Genomic DNA, 24,574 nt, shown 5'->3' on the forward strand with positions numbered 1-24,574 from the left:
AATGTGCAGATGAATATCTGTGCCTAATGGAAACATCAGAGATGAGACCTGCACAACTCTTTTCAAGGCCTATGAATTGCCAGTATTTCCAATTAATAATCCCCCCTTTGATCAACAGGGCACTATGATAATGCTAAGCAATATTCAATTTATTCATGTCCTTACTAAAAATATAATATAATACAGCATTCACTGATAATTACTTTGAATCATTCAAACATGATACATTTAATGAGGAAGTAAGACAAATGAATTCATGCAATTTATCGCTTGAACAAAAACTTTTCAAGTCGGCATAAAGACACTATGGAATACAATGTTATCTTTTCACAATTGATGTTTGTACTGTTTTTTCCCAGATGTGTTTAAAAAAAATCAGAACTTAAAGCTAAAAAAAGGGTGTTTGTAAGAACACTTGTTTAGCACCATAAGTCACAAATGGATATATATTTTAAATATATGCTATATCACTAAAAATATCTGATGCCTTTGGTTGTGTGCATCAACATACCTTAAACTCTACCTGATACAATTAACTTTATAAGTTCTTCCACTTGAACTCATTTAAGAACTTTCTTGTTTCCTCACTTATGTTCCAAAGTAATACTAATAATAGCTAGGGTAAACACTGCATTTTGTATATCTTAATCATTATTGGCAAAAGGTTTTGCTTAAAGTAAAGAATTTACTCTATATGACCCTGACTTAAATTTAAAAAAAAATTACACAAAAGTTGGGAAGAGCAATTTCACTCTCTGGCTGACAGTAAATACTGGGTACGTTTTCTTCTTCATCAGCACGTCTGTGACCACGTGCTTTCCCGTAAGCACATCCCCCCAGTGTGTGCAGGAGATTTTATAGGCAAACACCATGACGTTGGGCTGATCCATTCTCACAGCCACAGACACAGAGACTGGTAACCCTGGCAACTGCATCAGACACTCCTGCTTACTGTTCTTTGCAAATATGATATCTCCACCGGAACAAATAATCCCCAGGGACTTCTCATTCATCCCCGTTAAATCCTTGAAGTTGAGGGGAACGGAAGCGATCCCCACACCAAATAAATAACCGGTGTTTAAATTGCCCATGTGAGTACTGTTCTTGTCTATGGTGACAGTCCAACTGGAGTTGGCAGTCAGTTCCTCAGCCGTGAAGGAAGTTGAGGTGAAGCCCCAGGTTATGAGGTATTTGTTGTGGACCCGAGGGGCCTCACTGCGACCTTGACCCTGTGGTGACCTGGGTGAGGTAGGAGACTTGATGTGGGGAATGATAGTTTTGCACTGGTCTTCATCTTCTTCTGAAAAGGTTTTAGAAAAGTAGAAAAAAATATTATCATGCTACTGAATTTCAAAAGAAATGCAAAAAGACTAACATGATATATAATATCAGAAGCTAAAAAAGTTACAACTGCAAAATAATTTTTATCAATTGTGCAAATAAAAGTGCAAATGAAATAATAATTATCACATATGATGTATTTCAGTCTAATGCCATCATGTTTTACTTGTGCTCCAAATGCAATAAAATTTCCTCAGCATCTACTGTCGTAGACGTAAAAAACAATAAAATTACATATTTTTAAATACATATTTATAAAAAAAAACGTATAACAGATTTTGATAATGCAGTAAAAAATCAATTTATAAATTCTGTCTGCAGCAGAAAGAAATACCACACCATCCCTACCTAGCATCAAGCGTACAGCAGCCATTGCTCGATGGCGAAACTTTCTGGTCCCTGTGTACAGATCAGACACTTGGCTGCTCTTCTTCTTCACACAGTCTTCAAACTGGAGGTTTACCTCCTTGGTCCTAGGGGAGTAGGTTTAAAAATAACTGACAATATCTTGTACAATATCCATCAATATCTTTTTGGGCATGTAACTTTATAATTATATTCTTAAGTAAATTTCATAATTGTTTAGCTGGGGTACAATACTGCTCTGAAAAATGTATCTTGGCACTGAGGAAAAATTTCAAATGCATCAAAGATAATCATTACCTGGACATGACTTTAAAAAACTGAAAATAATTTTTCAAGATTACTCCTACTAAGCAAACTCACTTGTTTGCACACTGTTCCACTTCTTTGTTTAGCTGCTCTACACGACTGGCATTTATCAGCGTTGCATGCACATTCTTCTCTTCAACCAGCTCCTGGCACGACTGCGAAAGCATGTGCATCTGCTTGATATGCTGCTTGCTCTCTGTCATCGTGTGCTGTAATTTGCGAAGACACTGATTCTTTTCCTCTGCGAGACTGTGCAAGATGGCATCTCTCTCTTGGCTTAAAATAAAACTGAGGTCTGCCAAAAGACGCTTGTATTGGTTTTCTATGTGACTCTCAGACTCCTTGTGGATACTCTGCAGGAGAAATGTGAAATATGAAATCCAACATCCAATCTCAGACAAAAAACACCATTTCTCTTTTAAAAAATTGCGAAATAAATGAACATTCACCAAACTAAAATGATTTCTTACTTAAATAATCTAACAACGTCTTTATCAATATTGTTGGTCTTTATGGTTATATTCAACATACTCAGGTGATGCACACAGACTTTACACTTGAAGGTACATAACAGAAATAAAGGTGTACTATCATGTTTGAAAACATCCCATAGTCATATTTTTTATGTTTAAATATCCTGCATTGTTTGACTACAACAGACTAAAGAATCCATAGGCAAGGATAGGTCAAGCTATAATTCATGTGTGGGATGACATTGCTTTTTTCTGGTGGAAAATTCATTTTGCTGTGAAAATCCAAGATAAGACACCTTTAATTTAGTTTAACTTCATTATATTGTCACTCATAACAGCATTACCTTAATTTCATTGATAAGTTCCTCTAGCTTGGTTTGCTGCTCAGCATGGCTGACAAGTTGCTTCTCAAGTCCTTGGCGTTTCCCACTGACCAATTCCTGTAAATGAAAACCAGACGGGTTTCACGTCTACAAATTATGTATTCTTTTAAGTTCATTTACCCCAATCAACTATGGAATGTTATAATTGTATAGTTGCTATGATAGGGTATGGTGGGCTTGAAATCACTTATTACTGACAATGGAGCTTTCAACTCCAGCTACACTCTTGTAGTGACTGTGTCTGATGTGCCATGGCTGACAATGCTCTAGATTGTGGTAGATGTGACTCAACCATTGTGACTGTCATTTCCAATAATTGTGCCACAGTTTGAGGACAGAATGAGAATAGAATATTGAGACAGGTGTTTTACCGTTTATGCTCCAGGACTCCCTTATTGTATAAGCCAGAGTTGATTAATCATAATTTTCAAGTCTCTTTAGAAACTCACCTTAACTTTAGGCTAAAGTGAAAAATGTTATGCTGACAGAAAAACAGGATATTATTGTTAGTATGGACTTCACTTTGATAGCATGCACATTCTATTAACATCTTTTTTTAGTCACTCTGATAGACAGATACTCTCTTTTTCAATGTAATATATCAGTGCTCTCCAAATATATGTACCAGTATATATTCACCTTGATTTTGCCCGAGGCTGTCGTTGCATCCAATATCTTGTGCCCCGCATGTTTCCCTACCCCATCACACACACACAGATGACAGACAAGACTTTGGCATTGATCACAGAAAATAGCTGCCGCTTCTGCTTCATGATCCTGACAGAACACTTCCTTGTTGGACGATTCTAGATCTGACGGACGTCGAAGTTTGTGACGAACAAGAGAGCCTCTCTTTGGATGGAATTTGTCCAAACATGGATGGCAGTAAGCCACAGAGCACTGGCCGCAGTACCAGGCAGCTTTACTGGGTGTGTTCCCTTCGCATAATTCACACTTCTGCCGATGCTCTACAGGAAAGTCTGCTGGTAAAACATCCTCAGTCTCCTCACTACCACCAGAGGGCTCTGGTGAGGGTAAATCAATACTGGCTTTATTGGCAAGTCTTTTGCTGCACTCTTCAGTGTAGCGTATCACAATGTTTTCTAAGGCAAGGTTTCTTGGCAAGGAGGCAAGTGCTTCCTTAGTTGCGTCAAGTGGCTTTCTGCAGGAGGGACAGTCAATCTCTGAAATGTTGATAGCTAAGAATACAGCTTTGAAGCATTAAGAAATTGAGGGTCAAAGAAAGCACTATAGTGAGATGGGTTCTTTTTCTATCCTTAAAAAAAAATCTGAACACAAGTGAATGTCTTTATAATAATAATAATAATAATAATAGAAAAATACACTGAATTTCTTGAAATCCTTAACATTTGTCACTTTGAATGGTGTCCATCTTTTCCTTGCGCCCACATATCGCTTCCTGAGCACATTGTTTACAGTTTTATCATGGGGAACCAATTATAAGGGGGAGAAGTTGCAAAGTAAAAGGAATGTATTAAACTTGTTATCACTTACTCTCTTCACTGTCTGTCTTCTCCTTCTTGCTGTGTATGATGTCCTGTAGACATTGCTTACAGACACTGTGTGAACACGGCAAGATCAGCGGGTCAGCATAGAGCTCCAGACACACTGGACAGGTCAGCTCATCCTCCATACTACTGGTCACTCCTAGGAAAGTGAAAGTGAAAGTAGAGATATCTTGGATTCAAGACGAGTCAATGTATGGATCTGTCTATACATAACACTGCTAATCAATCCTACAGAATAAAAATCACATGATCAATAAATTCACTGATCTTGTGGTCTATTTTCTATCTTTTCCTCTCACGTAATACCCCTTTTGATAAAGAGGAGTTACATCCAGGTTTATACAAAGACAAGACAAATTTGTATTTGGCAAGTAGGGTGCATCTGCTGAACACTCCTGGAAATTCAAAAAGTTTAAGTCATTTGATCTTAATACCACTTTTTTATCTCTTAAAACAAGATATATTCCCCACTTATGTACCAGCCACTCCAAGTAAATGAAATTATTGGAGTCCATCCAATGACCTTCCTCAACCTTGTAAAAAAAAAAAAAAAAAAAAAAAAAAAAAAAAAATCCCGATCCTCCACCTGTCGCCTTACTTGACATATCGATGCATTTTCATTTAAATTCATTATAAGTAACAGCAGGAAATCATACCTAATTGGCCAATCACCTCAAATTACCACTAAAATTCATCAAAGGAAATAAAAGGAAAATATACCCAAATGACCAATCTCCACCTAAAAACTTTGCAACCTTGAGATCTCTACAGCAACAGATGTGAGATGAGCCCACAGCTGTTACATGTGTATATTATTGCCAAAACTGCCAAGTAGAGTACAATATAATCCATACAGCTGTTGCTTGCTCAAACTATATATACATTACACAAAATCATAAATAAAATAATCTTCAAATTTTGATCAAGGCCATGTAATTCATCATTTCAAAGTACTCAAACGGAATCTCACAACTCAAAATTGTAGAAGTTTTTTTTCTGAGAACTTATGGCTTTTACTCATCACCTTTTTCACTTAGTTCTGCTCCCTGTCTATCTACACATTCTACATATGCTTCCTTACTTTATATTATCAATTTCTCTGCATGGTATACAAACCTTTTTCTCATTTTAGTCCAGGAAATTGGTGAAAAATTGTGCATTTTTTACCTACAAGCATGAAATTTGGCACACTTATGGACAATAAAATTCTAAGCAAATTTGGATATATGGGCATGTCTGAAAATTCCAAAATGGCCGTCAAATCCAATATGGCCACCAAAATACCTTTTCAAATTAAAACTTCAAGTACATAGTCTTCTAATGACTTAAAATATCATATAAAGGTTAGAAAACACCATGGTATGAATCCTTCCGGTGTATTAAATCCAAAATGGCCGCCAAAAGTAAAAAAAGCAGACCATTTATTCAAGATATCCATTTGAATGGGGAATTCATCAAGCACTTAAAACTACAAGCATAAAATTTGGCAGGTTTGTGGAAAATGAAATTCTGAGCAAGTTTGGATGTATGGGCATATCCGAAAATTTAAAAATGGCCTTCAAATCCAATATGGTCTCCAAAAATACGGCTTCTAATTAAAACTTCAAGTATATAGTCTTTTAAGGGCGTAAATATCATATAAAGGTTAAAAAACACCACGGTATGAATTCAGAATCAATATTTGCTTTTTTAGGTGTATTAAATCCAAAATGGCCGCCAATAGTAAAAAGCACTCTACTAATCCAAGATATCCAGCGGAGTGGTTAATTCATCAAAAACTACAAGCATGGCATTTGGTACAGTTGTAAAACAGGATTCCAAGCACTTTTGGATGTATGAGCATGTCTAAAAATTTCAATATATGGCCCCCAAATCCAATATAGCCGACACAAATACCCGTTCAAATTAAAACTTCAAGTATATATAATCCTATCATAACTTAAGATAACATTTTATGGTTAGACAAGACTATGGTATACATGAAGTATCAATATTTGATTCTTTAAGTGTATAGAAATCCAAAATAGCCTCCAAAAATAAGAAAAACAGGCCACTCACAGCAGCAGTAAAAAAAATTGGGTCAATTGTACAGAACAGGATTCTAAGCAATTTGTTATATAGGGACATGTCTGAATATTCTAATATGGCCACTAAAACCCTTTAAAGTAAAAAAAGGACTACTATATAATCTGACAGACAACAGTCTTTACTCTTTTTTGGTTTTTCGCTCCTTTAGTTACATTTAGACCCAAATGACCATAAAAAATGGAACAGGACTCCTTTTGGTCTAGTTGTGACACCACATGCCGCAATTCTATAAATGTCAAGGATATGAAAATGTCAAGGTATTTTCACAAATAAGTTTCAAATTAACGAAAGTTATTTTATCAAGTAAGTGTTGCACATTTTATGGGCGGTCAACCTTTTACTTTAGTAAATGGACAATATCTCAACAGAGGATAACAGCTAGCTACACCGAAATTTCTACTTATTTGGTTAAATAATTTTCATTCATTAATGTGTGCCTAGCTTTACTAGTAGTTGTGTTTCCCTCAGCTTTCCCAGTATTTCCTTAAAGCTAAAGCTTCTACATGTAATCCACTTTCCCCAACAAAATACCAAGAGGCATTGGTCGTTTTTAACACCAGAAAGCATCAGTTTACATGCATGAGGGTCAATAGGAATATGAAAGTGTGGTAGGGCATAGTAGTAGATGTAGGTTACTAGTGTGAACCCTTATAGGACCAGTCTTCCAATGCTTCTGACTCAGTTTACATGCATGACGGTCCATAGGAACATGAAAGTGTGGAAGGGCATATTAGTAGATGTAGGATACTAGTGTGAACCCTTATAGCACCAGTCTTCCAATGCTTCTGACTCCCCTCACCACAGTTAGCAACTGCACACATAACTACAAACAGATGTGGTAGGAGCTACCTGGTAGATTTTGTAAGCTGGGTAAGTGAATACTCCTCATGGCTTCATTCTGGATTGTCCCACAGAGACAATGATGCCGGAAATCTCATGAATTTTTACCTTTCAAAGTCCATATTGCACTAATTTCTTGTAAAATCCTCAGAATACATCGTTTTTTGAAGTTTTGTATGTATTAACTGTCTGGAGGATTTTAATTCTTTTATTTTCATGTTCAGTTTTTTGAAAGTATAAGTTTGTAACTAAACAAGTTGCCAAATGATCAAATGAAAACCAACGTTTGGCGCCTATAGATCAGTGCTTCTTTTTTAGTGCACGAAGTGTGAAGTCTGCAATGCAACTCTTGGATACAGCACGTATCAACACCTGCCCTCTGTTTGGGGTACAGGTATTTCTTTGCTCATAAATTTTCACTAAATTCTCGGTAGCCATTACTGCGAATGTACTAAAGCCAATTTTTAAAATAAGAAGCTTTTCTAATTTACTTTTGAAGCACAAGATAACATCATAACATTATCGAGTGCAAATGTGCCCCACTTTTAGTACTTTACCAATGAAAAACACCAAATTGTTGAGACCTGTATGTTTGATTAGCTGTCATTTTTGTTATATTTATGAGCATTTGATGAAGCGCCATGCACTGATCTAACTGAAGAATCATAACCAACAGACGAAATTGGTACACCCCAAGTTTTTTATATTTGCCTCTTAAAGGCTAAGTTATTCTGGTGTTTCTTTCACATTTTAGGGATTTTGCACGATACTTTTTTTCTTAGAAAGGGGGAGTCACTCATGAGTGCCATATAAGAAGATTGCTAACTGGGAATTGATCTTAATGAGAATCCAGAGCAAAAAGTCAAACTACTTATGTTGGTTTATCAAAAGAAGGACTTTTTTCAGTACATAATAAATGAATCATGCTTGTTGGTTTTTTAAAAACTCTGTAGAATAGCTCCTGCACAGGTAGGAATATGCTGATTATACAGGTAGTTTGCAAAGCCCACATGCCTATTCCCGAGTGATTACAATTCAATAGTTGTGGTCTGCTGACTTTTGGAGGCCATTTTGGAATTTTAAAACCTTAAGTGGCAGATATTGATACTTCATACATACAATGGTATTTTCTAACCATTAAATGATATTTTTATAAAAGACTATACAAATAACTTTCACCTTGATAGGGTATTTGGGGGGCAATATTGAAATTGGCTGCCATATTGGAATTTTCAGACATGCCCCTATATCCAATGTTGCTTAGAATCATGTTCTACATAACTGTGCCAATTTTTATGCTTGTAATTGTAAGTGCTTGATGATTTTACAAAACTGCTGCATATTTTGTGTAAGTAAACTGCTTATTTTACTTTTGGAGGCCATTTTGGAATTCTATACACCTGTAGAAGCGGATATTGATAATTCATTCATAGCATTATATTTTCCAGCTATAAAATGATATTCTAAACCATTTTAGGACTATATATTAGATGTTTTAATTTAAAAGAGTATTTGTGGCGGCCATATTGGATTTGGCGGCCATACTGGAATTTTCAGACATGCCCATATATCCAAAAAAGCTTAGAATTCCATTATCTACAACTGCGGCAAATTTCATGCTTGTAGGTAAAAAACGCACAATTCACCCTTTTTTCTGCACCAATTTCTTGGACTATTTCACACAGCTATGAACACAAGTTTTCCACCCACTTGTCTTTGCAAATTAAACTTCACTGTACCGACTCAAGTTCAGTCTGCCTCTACAGAACCTTATCTCAAATTTCTTATCTGAATTGTATAATGAAGTTTTTTCTTTTTCCCCAGAGAGAGAAGCATGGCTGTAAGGTCTCTCTCTCTCTCACACACACACACACACACACACACACACACACACACACACACACACACACATTATACAACCTACTACTACTTCCCATCCCTCTTTATCTCAACAGGTATAGATTTTTACCCACTCCTTTCCGACTGTCTCAGGAGAAATGGGCAACACTGACTTCAAGATCTGCAAGAAGCTGATATTCACCCCTTTTAAACTATACTGCTAATTTAATCTAAAAGTCCTCCCTTATGACATCCATACTAGTACCTACTCCGTGTCATACCCTACAGGTGAAAACATCTATCTCCTCAGGTTATCACAGGACATAGGAGACCTACTACTCCACTTAATGCACACCTTATCTTACCTGTAAAATTTTATATAGGATAATCAAATTATTCTAATCTCTGACTCACTGTTGTTTTTGATAACAAAAGCAAACCAGCTCTTCCCCTCTGGTCTGGTTAGAAAGTGTGCATTTTTTCACAGCAGTTTCTGTAATTGTGTCCTGATCCGAATTTTACATTCAGAGTGAGAAAAAATGAAATAAAATAAAATAAAATAATTCAAAATCAACTTTCATTCTTATTCAAATATTCATGATCCATATCTAACCCTGAATCTTCATATATAGAAGTAATGGTAAGATATTTCTTCACTGAAATACTATCCTCTATACTGCATCCAAACAACTAAAAAATTACAAAAAGTGAAACTACATTTGGATAGAGAGATATATTTAGCTTCCCTTAAATATTACTGTAACAGCAGGCAATTTTTGACAGTAGCAAGTACTATAATATCAGCCAAATGGAATGTACACTACCACTGTCATGAAATCCCTCTACCTCCTTCCATATGCTTGCATACATATATATATGGTAGTTCATTGAAATTTTCAAATGTTAAATCATTTCCAGTACTGGCACAGTATTTCACACTTTCAATACTTTTTAGTTACTACTACTCTAGTACTCATAAAACTGTTCTTTCCCAAAGAAGCCAAATTCAAGTTGTCAAACATCTGAACCAATCTTTTTGTGTACTACTTATAAAACAAATAGTAGTTTTGGAGAATACTATTACTTTTGTTTAGTTTGTTTAGTCTGAATTTAATAAATAACTACAGTACTATTTAACACACCTGTTGTTATCCCTGCTGTTTCCTCACCACACCCTTTACACACACACACACAAGTCCTGCTGTACTAAAGTGTCAGAATGATCAACATGGCTTGATCATTGAGATTAACATAATTGTTCTACTACTAAATGGATGAACCAAGAAAAAATCATTTTACAAATTAATTCACACTGGTCATGCAATTCAAACTGTTTGACATATAAACCATCGACTTCACACAATTGCAGTGACCCTACACTTCAAAGGCATTCAATCTACCATAGAAATCAATATTACATCTCTGCATGCAATGCTATGCTAAGGTAGCTGTCCATGATGGTTACTGGGTCCAAACTCATAACAGCCTAAGAAAAGAATAATGATGTTTTTTTCTTCCCTTTTAAATTTTTTTCTTGTAAATTAAGCAAATTTATTAGTTAATCTGGTGAAAATATTTAGTCATTTGGTTTAACATGCAGGTATTACTGTACACGCTAGTAACTTCAAGATTTTATTCTTGATTTGGAAAGAAAACAGAGAGAGAGAGAGAGCGAAAGGGAGCAAGCACCTTACAGGAGGAAAAGGAGTTGCACCCAAATTACTAGCATTACAAAAACTGAGACCGTTTTTCAGATTAAACAAACAAGCACATTCTGTTTCACAGCCAACAAGACTGAGACACTGCATCCAGACATACAAACAGCTACTTCCTTATTGTATTACAACCTGGTTATTCCACATAAAAAAAGATTTTTGACATGGAAAACATATACATAAAAAACAACAACTGTGACTGATAATCCAGTAAAACCTGCAATTTCACAGAGCCTGCTGTTCATGGTTTCTCTTGTAGCAGCTTGCCAGAAAGATTTACTAGTATCTGCCGGTAATCCTTTGTAGCTTTCTCCCTCATCCTCTCAAATCCATATAGTATACTATGTAGTCCTAGTACATTAACCAGTGTTAATGTATCTCAATGGCTTTACAAGGTCAAGAACTCGCCACCATCGCCTGCTGATTTGCCAGCATTTTTGGCCTAATGGACAATCTTGCACATGAACTTTGCCAAACATCACAGAATCATGGATTTCAAAGTTGTCAATAGCACTAAAAATCACACCATAGGTCAAAACATATTATTAACAACAGAATGTCAAACAGCCCCATACTGTTACAGAACTAGTAACCACATAATCCAGTGACCAGCACATTATAAATAAATGAAACTACGCCTATATCTTACATCTGAGCCATTGTTACTGCCCTTGAAGATGACATAAGCCAGTGAGGGTATGGTAGCTAGCTGGCCATGCGTAGAGTAATTCTATTGAAGTACAGCGAAGCCAAGTCAACCAAGCTGTATTCAGCAAAGCAGAGGGCAGGTCACCATTCAGCTGTTCTGAGTGTGTCTATTATTCCATGTCATTGATATCCGTCTGCATGCCTGGGCAGCCGAGTGCATGCTCTTCTCCGCTCTGAGTTTGTGATTTACCTCACAAGTTCATGAGCATGAATAATGAAGTGCACTTGTATGAATCCTCCTGTCAGTTTCGGTGTCTCTTTTCGATCTTTTTACACGTACCTCAGTCAACCTTGAAAGTTCTCTGTTTGCATTGGTGTTGGTTTGTTTGTTAGTTGTGGGAAAATACATCTTAAAAATTCAGCTACATACATCTTAATGAAATATTAAAGAAAGACAGTGTTTCAGATGGAAACAAGTGATTCACAACTGAATTCCAACTGAATCTGGCTAGATCTTGTAACATTTTCAAAAGGACCTGCATTGTCTTTTGCCTTGGTGGAGGTCTGCTCTCTTGGAGTGCTTTTTAGTTTCCAATTGCAACTGGGTACAAATCAGTGGAATAATTGACATGGCCCTAAACAGGATCAGGTTATTAGCAAGGGAACATGGAAAAAGAAAAAAAGAATAACATGTGCAGGAGTTTAGATCAACACAATGCACATGGCATTAGTTTAGTCTCGGGAGGCATCAAGTTGCCCTCCAAGAAAACATTGTCTCGAGAGCGATATTTTTTCTTTCCTACTACCTCTTTCAAAAATAATCTTTTTTTCTTAACGTCATGTGTGTACTTGTACTAGATAAATATATTGCATTGCCTGACTAATCAAACAAAAAGATGAAAATATCTATTGGAATCTAGATTTGACCTTTTTGCAGCACTAAAGAAATAACAAGCTGAAAAGGTACTAGTAAAAAAAGGACTAGTATACATTCAATGGCTATCATTCTACAAGCCCCCCACCCCCTTTCCTACCAACTGCATCGGCTTAATTTTCAATACAATGCAAGACAGTAAAGGAAGATATTTAGAAGAGTTGTAAAATCTCTAAAACCCAAGCATTCAACACGCATTACCTGCAATAAGTACAGTAGCAATCCAACCTTCCAGGCTCAGCATGAGCTAATGGTATAGTAAGTACAAGTAACAAATGTTATTTCCCTAGAAATAATTTACCCTGGAGGAAAGTAACTTTCCATCACACTGAAAATATTTATTTTTTTCAGGTCTGGGGCGTTTTAAGTAAATGAAGTCAGCGAGTACTACCTTTATAAATGCTGGGAATGTGCCAGAAGACATTTTGGTAAGTCAGTTCTATTGAATATTCCACAATTGTTCACTAGAATTCATTAACGTTACACCAAATTACAAACTTACAAATAACAGCTTAATATTTTTCATTTTCTCAATCATGAGCAAAAAAAAAAAAAATAAAATAAAATAAAATAAAAATAAATAAATAAAATAAAATAAAAAATAAAAAAAAAATAAATAAAAAATTTAAAAAAACTACAAAGAGGAGTGTGACAGTAACCCTATGCTGTGTTCCTTGATAAAAAGAGCCGCTGTGCCAGTAACAATTGTTTCCTGAAATTTGTCCCTGCCACTGAAATTACACACACACACACACACACACACACACACAGAGAGAAAGAGAGAGAGAGAGAGAGAAAGAGAAAGGGGGGAGGGAGTTTAAAGGGATACTTAGAGCCTGGTTATCAAGCAAGGCTCTCTGTGTCTGCCTATCAAACTGTTGTTCTTTTAATTAATCTTTTACTAATTTTAAATTTTGTTTCAATAATAATATCTGTAATATATTCACATCCCCGATAGTGACACAACTGTGATTTTCATTTTACGTCAATCATGAAGATCAAGTACTGTAAATGACATCAACAACCTGTTTCATTATATTAGTTATTACTTACAAAAAGTCAGCAACGGTTACTAGTATAGACTTCTTTGCCCTTTTCCAGTGTGTGTGTGTACTAGTACATATATGTGTGTATGTGTGTGCCCACATGCTTGCCCATGAGTATAAATTATGGTATCCATGAAATAAACATACTATTACCACCCATTCTTGCTTCATGCAATATGTAAAACTGCTTCTCAGAATATACCACGTCTTCAGTTGATACCCACCCCCTCTCAGCCTAATCCTATATAAATATCAATCAATAACATATTGGTAATTACTGTAAATCTATTCTTTCTGATACCAAACCTACCTTTCCCCGTCTCCATCAGCCACCACTTGCTCCTCTGAGGATAACACTGCTCTAGGTGGAAGTAGCCCTGAATCCAACGGAACTTATACATGATACATCACCCACGCTATTCAATGCCCACTATTCCAAGTATCAACCACAAGTATAGACAAAAAACCCGGGGCAGTTATATTCCTCAGAGACACTGTTTACTGTGTTCAAGCTATTATATTGCCATCCTTGACGAGCCAGATCATCCTAGGGTTTCAAAGTAAACCACAGGCTATGTTGATATGTTAGATGTTGATCTTCCTTGGAGACAATGTAACGGTACTAGTTAGAGTTAACAAATGAGCAACCACTTTACCCTCAAAGGAAGAAGTTTGCCTGTATGTGGCAGATAAGAGAAAGTTGCCACAACTCTTTCCTAATAAGGGGAGGCTGTTAGCCCTTGAGCCTAATATCCTGTTTTAACCACAGTTGTGGTCTGCCCATTTCATACCTAACAAGTGCCCAGGTATAGCAGGTATAGAACTTGCTATGTAATTTTACATATTCCCTTATGTCACGATGCTGCAAGGTATCATTATAATATTATATTTCATGATGATGCCGATGCTCTCATCCTACATCATCCTTGCCATATCATAAGGTATCATAATTAATGTATATATATTTCATGATGGTGTTGATGCTGTCCTTTTACACAGTCCACACATATTGCAACAAGGCAGTGCTATATTTCATGATGATGATGGTGATGATCTCTTGTGCTGTACACAAAATAATGGTACTTGTTGTTTATCTTCAGTATTGGCATGTAACAGTAATTAGACCATAATTTACTGTCTAGACTCCTCATGGTGTCTGGTATATATCATCACAGCTTACAGGTATCAGAAGGATTCACTACACCTTGTTCAGTGTCCAATGATCAAGACTTCAGAGTATGCCCATTGTAATAGCTCATTAAAGACACTGTGTTCTGTGACGTAATCTCTATCACTCCCAATACAGTGGTTATAGCTGTACACACTATTCCCATATGCTATGTTGGAAGCCAGTGCCAGTACTGTATTGATCAGCTGCCATCAGCAATGGTCCATAGGCTGCATCTTTGCAATACGTCGTAAACATGGATTATTGTTATCATAAAGCACAGGCAGAGTGATCCGCGACTCCACTCGTTTTTTTCCTGTGAAATCACCAAGACGCAGCTGGTTGTGATGCTGGAGTGTGCCACAGACTGTGAATAAAAATATTTCCTAGATTTCCTAGAATATTATTTGAGTACAGCTGTCTCAGTTGATAAGCCATGGCTGCTAATTCTTTGCAGCTTTCATCCAAAGGGGGGAAAAAAAGGTCTCGATCTTGGCATTGTTGTCCCTAATGCAGACAACCCTGCAGAATGCAGACAATCCTGCAATAATTCAAGTTTTCCTGGATTTGGTCCAACTGATCTAAATCACGATTCTGGGAAAAAATTGGATTTTTCTGCTTCACTACAACAGCCAACATGTGCCATGCTTAGATTTCCTCTCTGATTCAAAACACCCAAGCCAGTTGCACAACACTGTTTTTCAGACACAATCTTGTTTTGCAGGAATCTAATGGCATAATCTAGTCAAGGTGTTTGAGTGTTTTGAGATAAAAACAACCTGTCATGTTCCGAGTTCGACTAGTCAGTGGTTTTTTATCAATAAGCCTACAGATTTACTTATCCACAAAGCCATTAAATCCACTAATTTTCACTGGGATATAAAAGCAATTTCAGTTATCTTTATGGTTCAAATTGTTGACACTCTCTTCACATAAAATCTGTTGTCATGGTCATCTATGAAGACCAGTGCTTTTACATTTCAATTTTCATCCATTTGTCATTAAACATGAAGATCAGTCTTTCCAGATTTATTTTTTTCTCTCTTTTTCAGTTCGTCATCAGCTAAAAGTTAACTGATATTTTTTACAATAGACTGAAGAACTCCTGATGTGTACCCATTCCCTTCCAATTATCAAGAAATCTCTTCTGACAAACTTCAGAAAATCCTCCATGAATTACCATAACTGCCTCTCTGCCAAGCACTGGTTAATACCAGTCCTATTTCCACTTGTAGCCAGGATGTCATACAGAGCTTGTCAGTCTTAATGGCATGTCATCAAGTTGAGACTCATCAGTGCTTTGCCATTAAAACATCTATTAGCATCCTATCCACTTATAATCTGTTATCTCTGGCAGTGTCTCCAGTCTTCTAACATTTAAATATCAATACTACATGTTAGAGAGATCTGAGTAAGGCTTGACACAAAGTGTACTGGGAAAAGTCAGGGTTAATTACTTATGCTGAAGCTTTCTTCTTTCACACTCTTTATTCAAGTTTTGACATTACCTCAATGATGGATATTTCGCTGTTAACAACTGAAATGGCATACGCCTAGACGTCATTGTCATCATTCAGTTCTCTCAGTATCTTGTAAACAGACCCTGAGAACACCAATACATGCTGTAAGACTCTCATGAGCAGCCAATACCTAATGACATCACATCTTTACCTTCTTCTCTGTCTTCTTGGGAGAGGTGATATCCTTTCAGGATTGAACAGATCCATTAAGACTGTAACTGCATAAACTGTAAGCCAGTTCATCTGGTTTCCTCATGGTTCTGAGGGTACTAGTATCAGACTAAAAATCTTAACCTTTGTCTACATCCACAAACAAATCCACACTTTGATCCCTTATGGATGTAGAGGACAATTTCTACAGCCAGCCTGTAGATAGTCTAATCATAGTCTAATCATGGACAATCTGTGGTTTATTATGCACATGCACAGATGTTGACAACAATACTGTGTCAGGCAGAAATACTTCTTTCAGGAGCAACATATGGGATTGGACATGTAAACATATAGCCCATGGTGACAGTATGCCAAGATGACAGATGACGAACAAACAACATGGGTTCTCATGCCTTATGTTAAGCATAAGTTTATACAAATCATTTAAAACAAAACCACTTCCAAATATGTGGAAAAATGTATTCCTGGACATTTTAATATAATGCTACCACTGTCACCAATCACATAACTAGACGATAAAATGTCTCACCTAAAAGCATGAGAACTCACATGTTATCCTTCTCTAAGTGAAGTTACCAACATAAATGATTCTGCAAAAATTAACATTACTAGTATTTGTACTTCAATACAAAAGCATTAATCTAAGGCAGCAGCCAAAATATGCCCCATCGCACAGTATACAAATACTAGTAGTGTTTCCCTTTTGCTAAGATAAGCATCTGCTGTCTCTTCGCTCCTTATAGCTACTGATGTTCCAAATATGATATCAGTTAAATGTCAAAGTGGCGGGACCTAAGTGAAGTTCAGGAAGTAGAAATTGCTCTGTACACTGAGCAGACACACTGAATTTCAAAGGACACTGGAATGATGACTGTATCTAACATGCAGGGACCAATTTCATCAACACTGGATAGTGCTATCCTGTAGCTGAAATTGTTATAGTATCCTCTGGGCAACTCTCCTGTGGGTAAAGCAATGCTTTCTAAACACTAGATACTTATTTTTGTTTCTGATATTCAGGCCTTCCCAACTACCAGACTCGGCACCTACGGGTCCAGTATAAACCGGTTTATCAGACCACACTACCCGTTTTCAAGGTGTGTGTCAGATCGCATTACAGAGTATCAGCCACCACACTGATTTTGCCTGGTGCGCGATGTGATAGCAATGATCATAAGCGGGGTTGGAAAGTAGTGCATCTCATCTTGATTCATGCGCTGCTGCAATTTTCTCTGTTTATGCTAAAATCTGACAGTACCGCAATTTTTAACATAAAATTTAGGTTCGGACATAGCCAATGATGTTTTGTAAATAAGGACTTGCAAACTTATATATTAATTTAGAAAAGTAGACCTAATTTTGATAGCGGAAGCATATTCTGTCGGGGGTTAAATATTTTCATTACTACCGGGATGGACGAGATTGAGGGCAGGGATAATCCTAGAGAGGGGTGAGAAACGTCCATTGTTCTCGTCAGCGAGGCTGTCCTTTTTCAGGGTTTGTACGCACGGACAGAAAACTTAAGTATTGTGGGAACGTTACTAATGAAGCCACTGGTAGTAGGCCCTACTAGTAGATATCAGTATATAGTATATAGTATATAGTCTTGAACAAGCGCCTCGATGACGAGTGAACAGTTGTCAAAAACAAAAGACCCAGGTGTGGTAGTTCAACTACTGTTCATGCGTGCCGCAACGACCAAACCTAATTGCTCCTCAAGGTCACAAAACAATAACCGGTACTGACGGCTAGGCTCGTCTTAATCATATAAGTAGCGCGTTTCCACCCCCTGATTGAGGGAGTCGTCTGTTGTATTCATACGACTCGAACTTGACGAAAACGAGGCGCGATACCCGGATGACAGGTAGGCTTACAGAATTTGTGATAGGGTATGATACTCTTTTATGCGATCTGACACACACCTTGAAAACGGGTAGTGTGGTCAGATATACTGGTTTATTCTGGACCCGTAGGTGCCGAGTCTGGTAGTTGGGAAGGCCTGATATTGCTATCCAGTGGTAAAAATGGCTCCTATCCTCAGGATAACTGTCCAGAAGATAACAATTTTATTCAATGAATAGTGTTACTCAAAGGATAGTATAGGATCAGCTAGTTAAAGGGACACCTTGTCAGTCAGGACAGATGCAAAAAGGAAAGCTGGGAAGCGTGTGTAGGTTATGTGTGTGTGTGTGTGTATGTGTGTATGTGTGTGTGTGGGGGGGGGGGGTGTGCAGCCAAAGAGTTTTTTCTTTCTTTTCTATTTTTTTTTTTTGGGGGGGGGGGGGGGGGGTCAGCTTAAAAACTACTTTATCACATATCCTAAGATGAAAGCTATAAGCTCACAGACACAAAGAATACTTAAAAAGTCATGTTAAAGCAAAATTAAAACAAAATTAATTGACTTGTCTGTGATAACAGTTGCCAATATCTGGGAACTGAAACCCAGGACATATCTGAACAAATACATAAATCAATTCTAGAGCCACAATCAGAAAGCCTCAAACAAATGAGTGGGGGTAGATAATACCTTGACATTTAAGATCAAATCACCAGGAAGAATTTTTTAAAAAAATAAATAAATCTCCACGGGAAGGTGACAGCATTTAAGATCAAATCACCAGGAAGAATTTTTAAAAATAATAAATGTCTCCACAGGAAGGTGAGGGCTTTTTTTACTTGATTAGGAAAAAAAAATACTCTAAAGAGAATGTCCAATTAGTACCTCCTAATGTGCATTTTTAATTAAAGCTATTTGAGTCAATTCAAGCTCCCACTATGTTCAACTTAGTACTTACAGATATCTGGAACAGTAAAATCTTCATTCAATGGGGAAAACAAGTTCCTTCTCAGACTGCATTTAACTGAAAAGACGGTTACACCAGGACCTAAGTGGTTTTACTGTTTCTTCTTCTCAATAACAGTCCTGCCTTTTTTCTCCCTTGTAATATTTGGCAAACATTCAAGAGGCCTGGCTTAACTGGAAGTCTCTTAAAACCTGCACAGTATTAATTTTTATCTAGATCTGTGTCCTGGGTAGCTTTTGTCTTTTTTCATTTTAACTGCATGCAATGGCATACACATAATGCAAAATTTATATCTAATTTTGAAAGTATGTTTGGTTATTACTTGTGTATTTTTAGTAATCTGATGCAGCTTTGTGCAGACTTAAGGTATGGATTTATGGGATTTGCAAGCCAAATTGAATTTTGCTCAAAAAAAAAAAAAAAAAGTTTCCTCCTACTCACAAACCAAATTAATCGAACAGCAAATGATTAAGTTCGAAATGACTTTTCATTTCAGAAGGAACTATCAACATCAGGTATATTTATCTGGCAGGCTTTGTAGTTTTCCAGGTCTGAATTGGGAAAGATTAGAAGCTCTGCTAGATATATAGGTACTAGTAAAGAAAATATGACTTTGAGAAATTCTCAAACACATAAAGTATATGTTTAAATTCAAGAAGTAAAACCAATACAGATTGCCTGAAAAATTCCCTAGCTGAAGGATCCAAACTTGAAAGTGACCACAGCATGACCATTGTCCAATTTGATGCACGATCCTGATCCGCTCAATTTTAATTGATGCGTGATCCTGATCCATATCTGTCCCGGGGTGAAGCGTATCCAATGAAATGAAATAAATCACATGAAACTGAAAGCAATTTCTAAAAGGATATCGATTATACTCTTGTTCCCCTTGGGGATAGCTGGGTAATTCTAGAAGGATATGTCACCTAGGGGAATACAATATTTGACTTTATGCCAGAAATGTGACATGCTATGAATCTATAACAAACCTCTGCTGGCATAAATTACATGTTTGTTGGCTTGTCCCCTGAGAGACACCCTGAGCTTCAGAGATAACTTGACACTAACCTCTTCACAATACCCTATCTTCATCGTGTCAAGTTACCTCTGACCACATTCGATTGCCCCCGCCGCCCGCCAATCAAATTTAAAGCCCGCACTCAATGACTCGTTGAACGATCTAGCCAATGAATGCGAACGAGTCAAAGCGCGCTTTGTTCAAATCCGAACCAATCAGAGATAAGGCTCAGTATCAGGGACTTGCCGTAACCTGTGGGCAGCACGCAAAATACATCATCCCTCAGTAGATAATGATGCAGGGCCTCAAACTGCTCTGGTGTCAATTCCGATATACTCATATTTTGCAAAGAATCAAGAGATAACTTAACACATTATTTTATGTAGTCACTCGTAGAAGACGCCATGCTTTCTTTGTGTACGGTTATGCACTCGGCACTACTCGGATGTCTCCGCACTCGACAATAACTTTGTTGTTAGTATGGAGCTTACGGAATCAGCCGAGGATTACCGATTGACGGTCAACCAATCAGCGTTTTCACCAAACTTTGGTGAAAATTTTTGAAACTTGGATTCGATTGGCTTATATAAACTAGGTCAAACTATTTTCGTCAGAGGTAACTTGACACGATGAATATAGGCTATTGTGAAGAGGTTAGTGTCAAGTTATCTCTGAAGCTCAGGGTGCCTGAGAGATAGACTAATGGCAGAATGGAAGTTTGTAGTTCTAAACATGGCAAATTGATGTGTTTACATGCATATAACTGATAATAAAAAGATGGGGACATAATTTCTCACTATAGTAAAAGCAATCAATCTATTTTTAACTGTCATTTTGACATTTTGTATAAACATTGTGGTGAAGAAAACCCACTTACCAAACAACCAACCACATATATTCAGTTCACAAATTACAGCAAAAGCTTTCATATATTCTTACCCCTGAATTCTCTCTTTTTCAGAAACTGTTACCTAACTTTTATGCATTTGAAATATTTTTTTTGTTTACCACACAAATATCATAAATATTTCCAGAGAAAATTCAAGCACTTAACAGATGCTGAAATTCCACTGTTCAAAAGCTTTAAGTGGACTTGTATGTTGTTTGTGAACACAGGCTCCTCCCTCTCACTAAACAATGGCACTCTTAATGAGCCAATATACAGACAGATAAAGCTGACAGGAATTATATCCATTTCCTAAAACTTGCTAATCAGATCCAATCAAGCAGGATTACAATATTATCCTCAAATATGGTCCACATACTGTATTTCATGATCAATCATTCTCACTCATCATCTAGCCACATTATATTCCTTCAATTATTCTCAAATAAGCACCAACATTTCTGTTGTTTCAAACTCCAGTTCAACATGCATTAATAAATTCTTCACATTTCTGTGCTAAAATCAAAAGAAAAACAAACTGTAATTGTGCATGCCATGTGATCGATTACTAGGGCCTGCTATATATGGGAAAGTTTGCAGAAGTTAAAAATATTAGCTGAAATTGGTATTAATGGAGCTCAGGTGGTTTTTCTGTGTTACTTGTGAGTTTTTTTTTTTTTTTTGTTAATCAATTATAGCACAAATTAAATCACACATAAGGTAGTATTATAATAACCATTTAAAATAATGTTTTAGCATGTATTGCATACGTATACAAACTCACTCAGTTTGCTCTGTTACCATTCAATAAAAAGTTTTTTAAAGTTAACTTTATACAAAAGAATACCAAAGAGCAGAATTCTTGAAGTCAACCCCCCCTCCACCACCCCCACAAACATACAGTATCTTGCTCCAGAGCTATCTGATGACTTTAACAAACATCTGACATATCTATTTCAAACAAATGATTTATAATGACCTTCATCTTCCCACCCACTTTCCAGTACAGTGAAAAACTTGTCAGCCCTATAGAACTTCTTTTAATGACTAGATGGTAAAAACATCATCATGCCGCAGACACTTAAATGTGTAATTCCTTCATTGTGTAAATTCACATTAGCGAAATGAGGTCCCAGGCAGTGTTTTTTTTTCACTCAAAGCTGATGTCTACTTGATCAATTACCAGAGGATTAAATCAGTTTTAAGCTCTGATTTATATGTTAAAGAAGGTACTAGTATTCATTTTTTCAATCCATAAAGAATTAGGAGTATGGGGCACAACTTATATCCTGACTGGTGAGATTTACTTTGAAAATACTGTTTAACTGCCAATGACGAAGATAGCACTGCCAGTGAGTGATTCCAGTTACCAGGACAAACAATAAAGAAATCTCCAAAATTGCTTTTCTGAGAATCGCTGATGAATACTGACACTTTCACCTAGGTCACTTGAGGGCTGTGAATTTCCTAGAAGTCAGTGACCTGACGATGAAATATTAAGGTCTTCAGGGGAAACACAATGGCTTCATCACTCTGACCTTAAACAAACTCATCAACTGCATTTCCACCCAGTGTTGCTAATGGCTGAATGAGAATTCATCAAATCACACCCATTTTTTTCAGATTCGATTAAAAGGCAGGACTTTTTCATTTGCCAATAATAAAACATCCTTAGTAACAGCTATCAGCATTGTTATCAAATTCTTTATTTCTTTATACATTCCTCAATATATCATAATGGACACTAAAGGTAAATTAATTCCTACTGGTGATATTCAGGTGACCATGAAGATAAAGTTAAGATTTCCCTTAATTTATCATCTCTTCATGGTAATAGCCACACAATCTTTTTCATATTGATCAGTACCAAGATTATCTGCAAATTACTTCACACTAACTGGTACATACGGAGATGTGAGTGTGTTAGTAATGAATGAAATAAAATCTCTAACACCTACGTTCAGCGTGTAGAGGATAAATTTGCATAAGAAGATTTACTAGTCTGCTTTGTTGGGTGGGCGGGATGGGGGTGGGGGTGGGAGGATAGAAACATTGAAATGTATTTTCCCATTTATTACTAGTAATTTGTAACCCTATACTAGCAGTAAAACCACATGCTTTTTCCAGGATCTTATATCATACCCCTCATACACACACACACAAAGGCATGTACATAGACATGGGCATGTACACACACATACACACACACACACCTGAACCAGTAATATCAGCACACCATATATCTCTGATTCTACATCCTCTCTAGGATGTTTCCCTGCCTGCCTGACAGTGTAACCATAGACTTCCAGTGCCAGATACACCAGAGGTATTGTGAATACAGTATTGGACTATTCATAATTTACTAGTAGCCATATAAGGACTCAATAAACAGCAGTAGCTTATTAACAACTTATTTCTCAAACTAAGAGATCAGGACCATATTTTTAATCACTTTTCATTAATATCAGGAAGAGCATCCTCATTGGGGTTCTGATGACTCTGCTAGAGGATATCCTTCAATTTCAAAGAGCAATTCTTGTTATGTTATAAAGTGAGCACTAAATTTCTGCCAAATAAACTAAATGGAATAATTGATTCCTTTAAAAGTGAGCCTGGAAAATGCTTGAATTTCAATGCCTATATAAGATTTTCTAGCTTAATGACAATTTGAAAAATTTGTGACTTATGGATCCTGGTGTTTACAGTAAGGTTTTAGTTTAAAATGTGTCTTAATATGTCATATTTTCACCAGTGGGGGATAACAATGCAGGGAAGTAAGGCCCAGGAAGTAACAGTGTGGAGAGTTATGATGCAGGGAGCAAGGGACCTAAAGGGGTGTGATCTTATACAATACATCAATATTTTAGTTACATCATGTTTTTCAAATATCTATCAGGAATGGAATGTCAGTTTATTTGCACTTAGATAAATTTATGACTTAACAAATTACTGTCCTTGATTACATTTTGTAAGTGGTGTCCCTGCAAACTTTTCAATACCTAAAATTTCATTACTAGTAGTAGTAACTATGCAGTTAAAAATAAATTTGTAAAAATTAGGAAAAAAGTACAACGATTAACAAAAGTCAACACTTTACTAAAGATGGGCTATTGGAACAATTTAACTGACATCTGCGACCATGCAATGTAGAACTTTGTGTTTAAGTTCTTTCCCTTTGTTTACGTCCAGCGTGTCTGGACACGGCAGATGTCCAGATAAAAACACTGACCTGTTCACAGAGCGAGAATTTCCCGATCTCTCAACACCAGAGCGACAGTTATAAAAGGGTAACTAGGTCTTCTTTCAAATTAAGAGTATTACATCTAATATGATTTATGCATACTTGCCTGATAACGTCTCTTCAAAACTTTAACATGTTCAGCGGACTTTTCTAACTTTTCCCAGTCAAGCACCTGCCTGCAGCCAAACGTACTATTTACGAAGTTATACCTTCCATTAAAATTAATTTCGTAAATTTTATACCGACTTTTTA

At 36.6% G+C, this 24,574-nt stretch overlaps 1 protein-coding gene across 4 annotated transcripts; it reads right to left on the reverse strand.

Annotated features, from left to right (window-relative positions):
• Window positions 1-128: 128 nt before the first annotated feature.
• LOC106173832 (putative E3 ubiquitin-protein ligase MID2) lies at window positions 129-24,531 on the reverse strand. 4 transcript variants are annotated; one of them, XM_013555115.3, is made up of 7 exons: window positions 24,429-24,531; window positions 4,385-4,537; window positions 3,509-4,053; window positions 2,831-2,926; window positions 2,068-2,366; window positions 1,690-1,814; window positions 129-1,300 (listed from the first exon to the last, which is right to left on the reverse strand). In XM_013555115.3, exons 2-7 carry the CDS (start codon window positions 4,521-4,523, stop codon window positions 723-725), a joined length of 1,782 nt encoding a protein of 593 aa, XP_013410569.2. In that variant the 5' UTR covers window positions 4,524-4,537; window positions 24,429-24,531; the 3' UTR covers window positions 129-722. The 4 variants fall into 4 exon arrangements, with proteins under 4 accessions (XP_013410569.2, XP_013410570.2, XP_013410566.2 ...); XM_013555116.3 differs by lacking the exon at window positions 24,429-24,531 and adding an exon at window positions 19,166-19,306; XM_013555112.3 differs by lacking the exon at window positions 24,429-24,531 and adding an exon at window positions 13,819-14,430.
• Between the last annotated feature and the right edge of the window lie 43 nt (window positions 24,532-24,574).

This window comes from Lingula anatina, chromosome 4 (assembly GCF_051362555.1).
Source record: "Lingula anatina isolate TDL-2025a chromosome 4, LinAna3.0, whole genome shotgun sequence".
Classification (NCBI taxonomy): domain Eukaryota; kingdom Metazoa; phylum Brachiopoda; class Lingulata; order Lingulida; family Lingulidae; genus Lingula; species Lingula anatina.